This window comes from Glarea lozoyensis (assembly GCF_000409485.1).
Source record: "Glarea lozoyensis ATCC 20868 chromosome Unknown GLAREA16, whole genome shotgun sequence".
Classification (NCBI taxonomy): domain Eukaryota; kingdom Fungi; phylum Ascomycota; class Leotiomycetes; order Helotiales; family Helotiaceae; genus Glarea; species Glarea lozoyensis.
The window spans coordinates 801,481-815,494 of record NW_007360990.1 but is presented as its reverse complement, the minus strand read 5'-3'; the positions used below and the strand labels follow the sequence as shown (position 1 = coordinate 815,494).

The following is a 14,014-nucleotide window of genomic DNA, read 5'->3' as shown; positions in this document are numbered from 1 at the left end:
TAGTTGCAACCAGTGAATTAATTCAATGGTGAAAGAGAATTGGAGTGGAAAAATATGATAAACCGTTATCGAAATAAAGTGGAGCTACCCTCATCTGCAAAAACACGAGCGATGGCTGGTATCGAAGAACTTTGTGAGCGAAAATATGGCTTAAACACGATGGTGCGTGAGGTCGCGGTAGACAACGCGGTAGACAATAAGACCGGCAGTCAGAAAACGATAGTTGCTCAAAGCAATTGACGAAATATCGCGAATTCGTCTATTGCTTTCAGTAAATGTACTCAAATCTACAGGCAACAAATAATCCCGTGAAAGATGAACCATGATGGTAGCTGTGCTCGTGGTAGACAATATATCTGACAGTCGGAACACGATTTAAACTCCATGTAAACTTTGGAAGAAATGAGAAATGTGAGAATAGTAGAGGTAATTTCGCGGTCGGTAGGCACGAGCTGACGCTGGGATCTGCATGGGGAAATTCGATTAAAGTTCTCACATTGGAAATCGTAGGACGATTTCAAGGCACGAGATGCTCAGATACCAAAGCTTCACTCAACTGAGTAATCAAGTAATTCTATAAGAGCTAAAAATATGGCAAACTAATTTTGGACACCAAAAGAGTGAGTTTTGCACACCAAACACCCAAAACTAATGTACCAAAGGTTTTCAAGGCCTTCAAGTGAAAGAAACGGCGTGCCGTTGCTGATAAGGCTTCATTTACTTTGTCAATCACTTTGAGGTGCCCTTTCTGGCGTCCAGTGACTCTGGGTTCGTTTCTTTCCAGGCAGAATATCCTGGCGTTGTCTGTGACGGGTCCTTTGGGATCGAGAAAAGAAAGTCATCGGGATCGCTTTCCTCTCCATCTTGAATCTCACGTCCATTGACTCCCATCTCGTAATCTTCTTCCTGGTTACTGCCGGGATTTGAAAAGCCTAGTTGCTCCAATATTTCGGGCGAATAGTTCCCTACTGATTCCCCGTTCGCGACTGAACTTTTGATAGCCTCGAAAGTGATATCTGCACCATATCGTTCAGATTGACTTTCGTATCCAACCGGGTAAAGTCTGTTCGAACCTTCTCCTAAAGAAGATCTCAGCATCGCATTCATAGAGCCAAGTTCCGACATCATGATATCGTACTGATTTGTCGGTCTTTTTGCCTTTCTTGAAGGTCGGGTAGGTGCTAAAGCTACATTGGCCCTTTTCTGACCACCACTTAGGGCGATGGTCCCTCCTGCCTTTCGTTTGCGTGACGACTGAATTCCTGCAGAACTGTGAGCTGGTGCATCAGCATCGGCCAATCCAAATGAATTCTGCTCGAAAACATTAACCTGAGTGGAGGTGGCGTCTTCCTCGGTTTCAAATTGTGCGATTTTACGAAGACCTCTCATCTCATCATTTTCTGCGCTCTTTGGTGTATTCTTGGGGTTTTTCCTGAGATTCATATTATCTCATGTGCTTCAGGGGCTGGAAGTGGTAATTGAGTCGATATGATTCTTCTCCTATCTCTGCAAAAAATATTCAAGAATGATCGTGTACCAGTCATTCTGACTAATGATTCACAATAATATATTAGTGGCCTGAACAGTAGCGAAATCAACACTTGCTGTTCTCAAATGTAGTTCTCCCACATCATGAAGGTTGTTCTCGGGTATACCACAGGTCAACTCAGTTGCTGTTCCTTTGGGATAACAAAGATTCGGTAGTATTGAACACCAAACTTATGTCTTAGGATGCTGAATTAGCGAAGATAGAACCAGTGATCACCAACCTAGTCATGAAAAAAGAATAATATTCACTGCGACTGGAGGGTTTTCGAATGAATTTCATGTGATTATGCCGAGCCCACGTGTCAGCTTTTTGGACATAATGCAAGACAAAATATAGATTGTTGTGTCAGTGTTGTTAATAAATATCATTTTCAAACTGCTCGTTACTAGTACAACGTCAGACTATATACTAGTTCTACAACTTTACTCAGCATTGGTCATCGTCATTTCGTGAGATTTTCGGTCACTGCCGTCGCATCTCAGACGGATTTTTGAGCATCCATCTCGAGCCATTCAACACCTGAAATGAATGTTTTAATCAATTGACTGTGGCAGTGTGGCCCAAGGTGGACATTGATAGGGATGAAGCGGCTAAAACACATATCATGAAAACCTACTCCTTGACACATATGTCTCATGCAGTCCTGTCTCAGTCATTTTTCACATTTTCCCGAGACTCTCGAGTCTCGGCTTCAAACCCAAATACCTGAAGCGCCCTGACATTCAAATCTGTTTCATTCACAATCACAATATCTCACATGCTAATCTTCCACAGGTTCTTACAGGATATGTCTAGCACCGACTGTTTTTTGGGGCACTAACTGTCAGATCTCAGGGGGTTGTATAAAATGTACTGAAGCAATTCTGAGAGGATATCTTCGTTTGAGTCGCTTTGTAGAGGACAAAACATGTGCTCATAGGTGGGTTCGTAGGCTCACTCTAAATTGTTGACAATTTAAACATTCTCGAAACCTTTCAGACGCCGGAAAGAATCGACAACATACTTGCTATTTTGTCAGCTTGAGTGAAGAAGTATCTTCGTTCTAAATGCTTCTCTTATTCACCACGAGCCGGCAAGAGGTGAACGGGATTGATCTATCTGGTGAGAATGAACTTACCCCCAGAACCAGATCATCAGGAATGCCCGGATGCGTGATTCTTTTGCCTGATGAAAAGTCACCCGAAAAGGTAGATATCAGCACAATGCTACATCACAGCAGTCACTCTGGCACACTTAATTTCATTGAGGTCTGCCGATTGTTCGGGAGATGATGCATTATTTACAGCATACAATGTCGTCTTTACATTGAGCTCCTTGAACCCATTGCGCCGGGTAGCTAATGTATTTGGCCACCGATTAATCTGTTGAAGAGGTGGGTTCAACATCTAGTGCTGTTTCTAAATCTGGTTGCTGTCAAAATGAGAAATTTCGAGTGTGAAAGGAAGCTCTTCAGATTATAAAATGTGCAAATTAGCGTGGCACAAGCACATTTCACCCCCTGAGTCTCTACCCTCAGGTCTGTAAACAATCCCACAGCCAGCTTCCGATTTCTCTTAATAGAACACGACATGCGTATTTGAGAAGTATGCAGAGGGTTTCATGGCCTCCGTAGATTTTGTTATGAATAGCAGTTCCTCCATTAGCGACTTCTGGGTCTCATTCATGGTTTGCTCATTCCAGCCTACCAGGTATCCGCTACGAATGATCGAGCATGGAGGATACACTTTATCTCAACTTTCAAGGGAATTTAGGACTTCGAAAATGCTCCCATTCACTATGACTTGTCCATAATCACCTCCTGCTTGCTCGAAAGTACTCAGATTCTTTGACAGTGTCCTTGGATCTGCGACCTGGTGCTTTTAGGTTCAAACTTCCCAATGCAATTGTGGATTGTATCAGCCATGTCACCAAGTCTTCCATCTGAGCTTGCGAACATCCTTCCCAAATGCTGATTATTGTAGCTATCGCAGTGTTGACTTGCGAGATGTGTTAAAGTGGATGGAGGTACTGACGTTACCAAACTGTGGTGTCATAACAACAAATAGCCCACCGCACCTTCCCCAACACTCACCTTTCCATCAGATTCTTTCGACCTTCCAAGTTCTTCCACATCTTACCACCATTACCATCATGAAATTCCGACCCAACTTTTTCCAAACTACCAAACTACCAATCTTCAGACCATCTAGTGTTTCAAAAGAGTAATCATCTCGACATGGCTGCTCCCGCAGAAATGAACTCTCCCGAATCTCAACTCGACCTTGATCAAAAATGGCTTAGCCTCGAGAAGGAGCTGCTTGAATTGAACGAGAGAAGACTTCAGTTGAAGGAGTAGCAATTAGAAGCTAGGCAGAAGCAGTTCGACGAGAGAGTAGCTGCTTGGGAGAAGTCTGTCGCCGTTTGGACTCGATCTCAATCAGAAACACCAAGCGAATTGACTTTGCAAGAAAGCCATGCCAAAGAGATACAGCGTTTAAACCAAGAAATTGTTGCTCTGAAAAACGAAAACGAAATTCTCAGAGCGCAGCAAATTGATTTGCTAGATGATCGCTTGACCAAGAAGCGACGCCTCGATAATGATCTTTCATTGTCGATTCCGCAAACCTCGACAAAACACGTAAGGAGCTCCGCCGGCTATCTTTCATGATCTTGATACGTCCTACTGTGAGAACTACTTCGTAGAAGAACTTCTTCGAGCCAATAAGATGTTATTCTTGTGTAGTTTTACTAAGATTGTTGTCGTGTTCGCCGTTGACGGCTCCCTGTTCTTTTATGGCAACAGCCAGTTTCTAGTTAGTGGTATACGGATAGAGGATGTGCGGTTTTTACCTGTTATAAGTCGAAAACACGTTCGCACGGTAGGGCTAGTCGTACTCGTGGAGGACAGAATAGGTGTCATTCACCTACCCACGAATCTTGGACTCAACAAGTCGACTTAGCCTGAGAGGTCTTATTTACTTAAAATAATTGACGGAATATCTCTTATTGTTCCAAATTGATCCACTGAATATACGATATTTCGTCAACTTAATCGAAGAAATACCGTGTTTCGACTGCCACTTAATTTGTCCACCGCAAGGCGTGACATCTACTATGTTGGTGCAGCGAGAACTAGGTCTGGACGTTTCGACCGGTGGTCAACATAATCATTCACCAAACCATGTAGCAGCCCGTGAAGCAATCGGAAATTTGGAGAGCAAAAGTTACTTCAGCACGAGGATTTGACATATACCAAGCCACCGTCACTGTGATATCGGCAGCTTTGCTCTCAACTATGTGCTGTGAGTGGTGGTTAAGATAGTTCTTAGCCACACCCCTCTGGTCGTCATTCTCACAACCGAACCACGTTGACTTGCACATCACGGGTATGCTCAATCGATACAAGATCAGATGCTTGGTTGAGACGGCGTTGAATTGGTGCGCCTACAAGCAGAGCATCAGTCTCAAATCGAAGACTCTGGCTTGTAGGCATAGAAAAGCTCGTCTGCACTGCCAGAATCACCAGCACGTGGGCTTGATCCACTGCCCATATGTGACTTTATATTTGGACTGCATCAGGGAGCAGTTACGTCAATTCTGTAAGCACTTCCCCATCATGAGCACATCAGATCTCCAGGAACAACGCAATAAAGAAAATCGCTCCAGCCGAGCACAATCACCACACCGCCAATTCCAAAAGACCTTGAGACTTCAGTAGGTTGAGGATCTCAGAATTCCGTACACCATGCTATCATTCTCCGCGAATAAAAAGTGCTGACCTTATCAAGGCGGTGTACGTTCTGAAGATCACTACCAAACCATCCCGGCCGCAAGATGACTCTTCTTAGAGATTGTCTGTCATACCCTGAGAGATTCGGGCAACCAAATTTGGAATGGACGCTTCCTAGGCATTCAGGCTATGCAATGCAGCGAGGTCTTGTAGAACCGTCAACAGCCGTGTTTGCTCCTGGGAAGTAGTATGGTGTGGTCTGGAATGGCGTCGTTCTGCAGGAGTCTTCGAATAGAATGTTGACCATATGTTGAAGGCGTCATCTCGTGTTCCTGACTGTGGAAGAGATGCTGATGTCAACCCCGCAATAAGACGAGAGATTGTGGATGTGAGAACTCAAAAGAGGTTCCGGAATAGAAATTGCACTCGGCTCCGTTCCGCTGCGAAGGCATCTCGTGCCGTGACCTTCGGTTAGGTTCTCGACATGTTGACTTCCCGCCTGAAAATCGGTATCAATGAAGGATGCTCTCGTGTGAATTCAAATCCACGAAACTCACTTGTCAGACAGAGGAAGATGTGTGAGGATTGAAATGATAGGTCAGATCAGATCATCAGGGTCGTCTTACAACTAGTGCAAAAACTCGCGAAGGCGTGGCTAGTGGTCCCATTCTAATGTGGCTAGTGCTTCTGGCCCAGGTGGATTGCTTGATAGATGCACGCTACTTCGTAGGTCGTGCTTTGCCGGCGCTTGTCAGGATTCTGAAGGAGATAAAAAAGTCGGGTCGTTCTGGAGGAAATTGAAGTTTGAAATAAAATGTGGTCGGCGCTTCCAGCGTGTCAGGGACTCAAGGAGATCCGAAGTTTCGTGGCAGCTCACAACAGCAGTAGTGTCAATTATTGTGATACAAAAAACCATTAGAGTAATTCATTAGCTAAGGGGCCGACCTCAGTTAAAAGGGTGAGCACTAAATTTAAAATTGGTTGTGAGAAATATTGAGGAGTCCGAGAGCATAAAGGGACGTCTGTCGATCGGTTGACTTTTATGCGGAGTGCAGAAATGTCGGTGCGAAGTCAAAGTTCGAGATCCAGAAGAGTCCATACCGAATACTCTTAGTGAAACAAATCAAGCCCTTTCATGTTGCCTCGTCAATGCGGAATTTTGACTGGCTAGTCATATTTCTTTCGGTGATTCTATCAGTCCACCACGATCAACCCGAGACTTCAAATGAAAGGAGATTTTGCTGAAAGTTCTGCATACTGTAAATGACATTCGGCTTCTGATGCTGATGGATCTCGCCAAGTCGAGAATAGCTCCCCTGAATTGGCTACAGCAGTTTCTCGCGAAATCGTACCGAGTCAAAATACTCTTCGTGAAAATTTGTGGGAAAACCCTAAAACTCAGTTTTGCACACTGCACTTGCAGGGCTAAAAGTTCTTATCTCAATTTTGGCGTTCAAATTTCCCGATACTGTAACTCTTTCGAGGATCTTGTGGGGCAAACAGGGAGAGAGGTTTTGGTGGGCTCGTACTGGTAGGTTGTTGGCTAGTCAGCAGAACCTCTATTCCCGTATGGGCCAAACGTTGAATAAGAAGATGTTACTCTGGAACCGGTGCTCCGAGGTATTGATGAAAAGGAGAGGAACATGAAGATATCGCTGGATATGGGATAGTATCCATCGGCGTGATTGAATGTACGAAAAGCCGTACCTTCTTGTAAGGTTAGCGGAACAAACATGGCTGGCATAGCATGGGCACACCATACAACATCTCAATGTCCTTGGGCATGTGATGTAACCTGAACCGCAGCTTACGGCGAGCCATATGGCGTTGTGGTAGACTTCACCAAGCATCAGATGAACTTGGAATGCTGCTCTTCGAATCACAGCGATAGAAGCAGATCGAAGAGGAGTTGACGACACAGCCCTTGGTCTTGCTGTCGCCGTTGGGATGCACTTGCACCATCGAGACCAATAAGCCGCCAGGACTGCGTGGTTCCTCGATGCATCGTCCTTGATGCAGGTTTATTTCAGAACAAGGTGCTCGCATGATCAATGTGTCGATCTCGCAAGTCAGGATGGCGTATTCTGGCCGGTACGACTGGGACAGAGATGGTGTGGTGAGGTCCTGCTATCGAAATCTCCAGGAACCAGGAGCGAAAAGCACGAAAAGTTAAACACAGAATCCCCGCACTGCTCATGCGATGGTAAGATCGTTTCCATGATCGAGATAATCGTCATGATGGGGTTGCGACAGCACATCCCCCCTTCGTACACACTTTGAAGATATTCCCAGGATGCGCGCTGGCGTGGTGAGATTCAATAATCACGGAGTTTTGCCCTCGATTATCCGACCGTAGCCTCGTGTCCTTCGAACTGTCTTTCGGTAGTCTCTCGCCTGTCGCTGATGTCTCAATGTAATTCTATGGTATCGGCCTGCACTGCTCGTCTCCGTACAAAGGTCTCATTGCTGTGTTGTAACTGGCTGCCCGCGCAAGAGTCTGTCAGTCGAGGTGCTAAAATGCTTGGATGCTTTGGTTGCGGTACTGGCCTGCCGCCGCTTCGAGTCGGGGCTAAGTGGGTCTTCTGCGGGCCCTTCATGAGTGCGGCTGGTCCAAGCGTCGAGCTCATTTAACGCCCTTGCTCCCCATCAAATAAAAATCTGGCTGTCGAACCTGCCTCTTCCTCTTTCTTACCTTTCCATCACATTCACGAGACTTTTCTTCTTCATCGCCACGAGTTTCCACAAATTTGAGGCCATCTTTCACGGTCTATCAATACTTGTAATAACCAGTCACATTTGTCAATATCAACAAACCACGAGATACAAGCAATCATGTCTGCCGAAGCACCAAAGACCGTTGAGGCGCCTGTCGTTGCTCCTACCAGCGTCGAGGCTCCTTTCACCGAGACTCCAGCAGTTGTAAAGCCAACAGAGACAGAAGCCGTCGCTGAGCCATCGACGGAAACTCCAGCCGTCACTGAGTTGGCACCAGCAGAAGAAGTTGCTGCGCCAGCAAAGGAGGAAGTCAAGCCAGTTGAGGAGGGTGTTCTTGGATACAAGGGACCTGGTCTTCTCAAGTAAGTTTACTACACCTCATCTTTCAGATCAACCTCTTCCGCTCCCCGGCAAGAGTTTTGCGCAAGTTTCGTGAGAGCTTGGGTAAGCTTTTGTGGCTGGTTGCGCGCGTGACAGTCACACATCCCGGCTCGATCGTATCTTTCACAAGGCATGACGTGCTCATCGACTTTATTCCCTTGCTAACACAGATGTTTCTAGGAGCTTCATTTTCCAGAAGAAGTTCTTCTGGTTTGGTACCGATGCCGTGGAGACAAAGGCGCTCTCCAGCTACCTAAGAGGCGAGAAGGATACCGCAGCTGCCAACCACAACGCTGCATGGGCGTCCCACACCGGCAAAGGTCTCCTTTTCTTCAGCAAAAAGGCCACCGACAAGGCCAGCCCAGCCGGTCTTTTCAACCTGGTAAGGCTTTCTAACCCCTCTCATGTCCAGCCTGATGCTAATTTGTTACCTAGTCTGATGTTGCCGACATCGCTGAGGAGGGTCACGAATTCCACTTCGTCTCTGGAGGCCACAAGCACACTTTCCAAGCCTCGTCTGTTTCTGAGCGTGAAAACTGGGTCGCTGTTTTGAAGTCAAAGGTCGAGGAGGCCAAGACTTTGGGAGAGACCGTCAAGGACACCGAGGAGTACAAGAAAAGCCACACTGCTTTGACCCCAGCTGTTGCCGCTCCAGTTGTCGCTGCAGCAAAGAAGGTCGGAGAGCCAAAGACAGAAGAGCCTGTTGCTGAGGCCGTCAAGGAGGAGAAGAAAGAAGAAAAGAAGGAGATCAAGGAAGAAAAGAAGGAGATCAAGGAAGAAAAGAAGGAGGAGAAGAAGGCCCGCAAGAGCCGCTCCGCTTCCCGCAAACGAGCATCCATCTTTGGTGGTTTCGGAAAGAAGGACACCAAGGAAGAGAAGGTTGAGGCCAAGGAGGAAGCCGCTTCATCTTCAGTCCCAGCCGTCGAGGAGCCTGTCGTCGCTCCAGTTGAGCCAACTCCTGTTGCAGAGACCCCTGCTGTTATTGAGCCAATCGCTCCAGTCGTCGCTGAAGAGCCAACAACCGCAACTGAGGCCACCCCAAAGCCAACTCCTTCCAAGCGTAACAGCATCTTCGGTACTCTCAAGTCTCAATTCTCCAACACCAAGGAGAAGAAGACACCTGAGGCACCAATCGTCCCAGCAAAGGACACCGAGACTGAGCCAGTCAGTGAGACCGCTCCAGTCATTCCCCAGGTCGAGTCCACCGAGCCTCTCCCAACCACTGTTGCCACCCCAGAGGTTACCCCAGCCGAGCCTGTCGCACCTATCACCAATGGAGAGACCAAGACCGCCGAGACTCCAGTGACAAAGACTGACAAGCGCAAGAGCTCCCTCCCATGGTTGAGCAAGAAAGAGAAGCCAACCAGTGATGATGACACTGAGAAGCCAAAGTCTCCATTCGCCAAGCTCCGTGCCACCGTCAAGGGCAAGTCGTCCCCTAAGGCTGAGAAGACCCCAGAGGTTAAGCCAGAAGAGACCAAGAAGGATGAGGAGACCGTCCCAACCGTTGCCTCCACCGAGGAGCCAGTCGTCGCAGCTCCTGTCCCAGCCGTCCCAGCTACCACTCCTCAAGTCACCGCATCCGCCTAAGATCATTGTCGAGTCTGAATCGCGTCGTTATTTGTTGATGCAACGAGTTCTTTGTCATCGGAAAACGGATCTCCTTGAAATACCCCAAGATTGATTGATACCACTCATTTTTGCATTACTGATGTTTTTTCGTTTTTGTTTTTTGCTGCTTTTGGTCTGCGCGCCGCATATTTTGCTGCGTATTGATACCCCTATACCCAGACTGTTTCGCAATCTGCCATTAGGGCAACACACTTAATACTTAATAAAAGTCTCCTTTTGTTCTGCGAACATTACTCTCTCCTTGTATGATTATGTGAGATGACGTGAATATATTAATGAAAAGATCTTTGGGGGGCTAAATCTTGATTCAAAAGGTCATAGATTTGCTTCTTTTTGGGGCTCCTACGGTCTAGCTTAATGTCTGTACGGGATCCCGAGCTGTATCATCAGCATACTAGAAAAACTAGACCCTTGAAATCGGGAACCGAAGCTACTATACTTATACACTTTTACTTCTTCACACTAAATCGGACAGTAGTGCAAGCAGGCCAGCCTTCACTCTACTCTGAGATCAACACAACCAATGCAGCCATTATCTACGTAGGCACAAAAAGTACACGGCTCAATTCCTCTGGCCTATTCCCGAATGATCTAGATAACCATTCCACAAAAAGCAAAAATGGAAAACATACAACAGCAGGTATTCGCTGGTGGTCACCCACCCAACTACTAATCTGCCGATCTGGAGCTTGTGAAAGGCAGAGCGGACGGGATGCCCAATTCTCTCCAGTCTATGGTCGTATGTGATAGTATTGTGTATTATTTATGAATATATTAACATTTTGGCAGGCGAGAGAGGCTATGGCGTCTTAAGCAGACTTGAGAACAGTGTTGTAGAGGCATGTAGGGGTTGGAGTAAGGATAACGAGTCTTTAAGAACTAACTCGTTTAATTAACTTGTGCCGAGAGGATTGTAGGTTTGAACCGGGCCATTGGGAATAGTGTGGTGTTGTCATGATGGATCGGGTCGAGCCACAGCCTTGCGCTTGTGGGGCATCATTGTATGCACTAATGCCTGAGGCAAGCACTGCTACTTATTCTAGAAAGCTCTATTAGAGAAGTTCATGATCAGTCCACGAAGAAGTTTTGTATTCTGCAATTTCAATTTTTGACATTAATCACAGAATCTCGTTTTCTAATACTTCTCGTAAACTTCAACACTCAATATCATGGCGGACGATCTAAAAGCTGCTGGTAACAAGGCCATTGCGGAGAAGAACTTCGACGAGGCTATGTAAGTTGAACATTTATCTGAAGCTCCCTAACATATATTCTTCTACCTCCACAACTTCAACTTTATTGTTATCGAGTCCTCACTCATTCTACCAGTGATAAATTTACTCAAGCAATCGAGCTTCAGCCAGAAAACCATATCCTATACTCGAATCGCTCAGCCGCCTACGCTTCGAAAAAGGACTATGAGCATGCTCTTGAAGATGCGAATAAAGTTACAGAGATCAAACCAGACTGGGCGAAAGGATGGGGACGTAAGGGTGCTGCGCATCACGGTTTAGGAGATCTTCTGAGCGCACATGATGCTTACGAGGAAGGGTTAAAATTGGACCCAAACAATGCGCAAAATCAATCAGGTCTTGCGTCTGTTAAACGTGCAATCGACGCCGAAGCAAAAGATGGTATGTAGTTGAAGCTCTACAACTTTATCGTAGCTAACCTTTTACCAGATGGTGTTAAGGGCGATCCTACTGGCGGACTCGGAAGCATGTTCAACGATCCTCAATTATATCAAAAACTCGCCGCAAACCCAAAGACCAGCAAGTTCCTAGCAGACCCAACGTTCATGCAGCAACTTCAAAACCTGAAGAACAACCCAGGAGATACGCAATCCATGTTCCAAGATCCTCGAATGATCCAAGTCCTAGGTGTCCTAATGGGTGTTGATATGGATATGATGGGTGGTGCACCACCTGGGGGACCTGGTGGATCAGGAAGTGGGGCTAAGGAAACTGAAGAGGATGTTCCAATGCCGGATGCTCGACCTTCACAGCCGGAAAAGCAGCCCGAGCCAGAACCAGAGCCAGAACCTGCAGATGAGGAGGCTGCTGAGAAAGCGAAAGCCAAGGAGGCCGCGGAGAACGAGAAGAAGCTAGGAACGGAAAATTACAAGAAGAGAAATTTCGATGAAGCAATTGCACACTACACAAAAGCTTGGGAGTTACACAAGGACATCACCTACCTCAACAACTTGGGTGCCGCTCAATATGAAAAGGGTGATTACGATGCTGCTATCCAGGCTTGTGAAAAGGCTGTTGAGGAGGGTCGAGAGATCTATGCCGACTTCAAGATGATCGCCAAGTCTTACGCACGTATTGGATCATCTTACGAGAAGAAAGGAGATCTCACATTGGCTATTGAGAATTACAAGAAGTCGCTCACTGAGCACCGCACTCCAGATGTCGTCAACAAGCTTCGTGCGGCAGAAAAGAATAAGATTGATAGTGCAAAGCAAGCCTATATCGACCCGGAGAAGGCAGAAGAAGCTCGTATCCTTGGAAATGATCGCTTCAAAGCGTCAGATTGGCCTGGAGCGGTTGAGGCATACAGTGAAATGACAAAGCGAGCCCCAGAGGATCCAAGAGGGTATAGCAATCGCGCTGCTGCCTTCATTAAGCTTCTTGAATTCCCAAGTGCGATTCAGGACTGTGACTTGGCTATCAAGAAAGATAAGACCTTTATCCGAGCATACCTCCGAAAAGCACAGGCTTACTTTGGAATGAGAGATTATTCCAAGTGTTTGGATGCTTGCACGGAAGCTTCAGAGGTTGACACTACGAGAGCCAACGCTAGAGAGATTGAGCAACAACAGCAAAAGGCACTTGCAGCTATGTACTCTGCGAGAGAGAATGAGACCGAGGAGCAGACTAAGGAGAGAATTCAGAGAGATCCAGAGGTAAGTTATTCCAAGCCTTCTCCCAAACAAATGCTAAATTCAACTTCAGATCCTCGGCATCATGCAAGATCCAATCATGCAAAGTATCCTTCAACAAGCTCAGGGCGACCCAGCCGCTCTCCAGGAACATATGAAGAACCCAGGTATCAAATCCAAGATTCAGAAACTTATGGCGGCTGGTGTGATTCGTGTGGGTAGATGAGGTGTTTCATGAATCCGTATCTCTGCTTCCCTCGGCGTGCAAAGGCCTTGTCTCGCCCGGGGAAGATGACCCATAGTCATGAACTGCCTCATACTGGCAACGCGAAGAGGACTTGCTGTGATGGGCAAATGGATGGAGATGTGATGGGACGATGGAATGTACTTTAGGTCCTGATGAATTCATTTAGCGTAATATAATTGAATGGCTAAAGATTTGTATCGTCCCTGTAACATCCAGTCTTCTACGATTATGCTGGACTGGGTACAACCTGATTTACCATCTTTCTTCGAGTCTCAGCGCTCAAGTCAGAACCTATACACGACTGCCTCCCCACGACATCTTCTCGCTTAATTCCTCGAACCCCTTTTCAATACTAGTTGTGGCATTATGTGACAGGATATTATTACCTCCTCTCCACTCATCCATCGAGAGATCTCAGCATTTGCTATAATGAGAAGGGAGAAAGATGGCGGGATTAACAATCGACTTTCGGCAACGGTTGATACCCACATGGAATTTCATCTCTTGTAGGAACTCGAGGTGTCCCCTCTACAACAGACGTCTCACGTTTAATACTTTGCCTTTTGTAAATTACTAGGCGGTTTGTCTCGTCTTCGTAGGCTCCGTGTTAAACTCTCCCGAGCCCCCAAGTTACGATCATGAACGGTTAATCAACAGCCCGTTTCCAGGAATGTCGTAGTTTCTTAGAACAAAATCACACGAGCCGGACCCAACCATTATTTTGAAGCTATAAAGTATCCTACGATGTGCTAGACTTACTTTTTACACGACAGCTCTTTCACATTCGTCCTGCGACCAAAATTTAACCCATATGATCAAATCGCAATACCAAAATGTTATATTTTAATACGCCATTCTATCACAATTCGAAAATGGAAAAAACGCCCCCAAAATATC

At 46.3% G+C, this 14,014-nt stretch overlaps 3 protein-coding genes across 3 annotated transcripts; 2 read left to right on the top strand and 1 right to left on the bottom strand.

Moving 5' to 3' along the window:
- Window positions 1-729: 729 nt before the first annotated feature.
- Window positions 730-1,443, bottom strand: GLAREA_07543 (uncharacterized protein; the record flags this gene model as incomplete). Its single annotated transcript, XM_008082231.1, has 1 exon — window positions 730-1,443. One exon carries the CDS (start codon window positions 1,441-1,443, stop codon window positions 730-732), a length of 714 nt encoding a protein of 237 aa, XP_008080422.1.
- Window positions 1,444-8,090: 6,647 nt separating this feature from the next.
- Window positions 8,091-9,944, top strand: GLAREA_07542 (PH; the record flags this gene model as incomplete). The annotated part of the gene is made up of 3 exons (XM_008082230.1): window positions 8,091-8,335; window positions 8,535-8,736; window positions 8,790-9,944. The coding sequence occupies 3 exons, from the start codon at window positions 8,091-8,093 to the stop codon at window positions 9,942-9,944; spliced, it is 1,602 nt and encodes a 533-aa protein (XP_008080421.1).
- A 1,211-nt stretch (window positions 9,945-11,155) lies between these two features.
- GLAREA_07541 (TPR-like protein) lies at window positions 11,156-13,096 on the top strand (the record flags this gene model as incomplete). Its single annotated transcript, XM_008082229.1, has 4 exons — window positions 11,156-11,220; window positions 11,316-11,620; window positions 11,669-12,894; window positions 12,944-13,096. 4 exons carry the CDS (start codon window positions 11,156-11,158, stop codon window positions 13,094-13,096), a joined length of 1,749 nt encoding a protein of 582 aa, XP_008080420.1.
- Window positions 13,097-14,014: the final 918 nt, after the last annotated feature.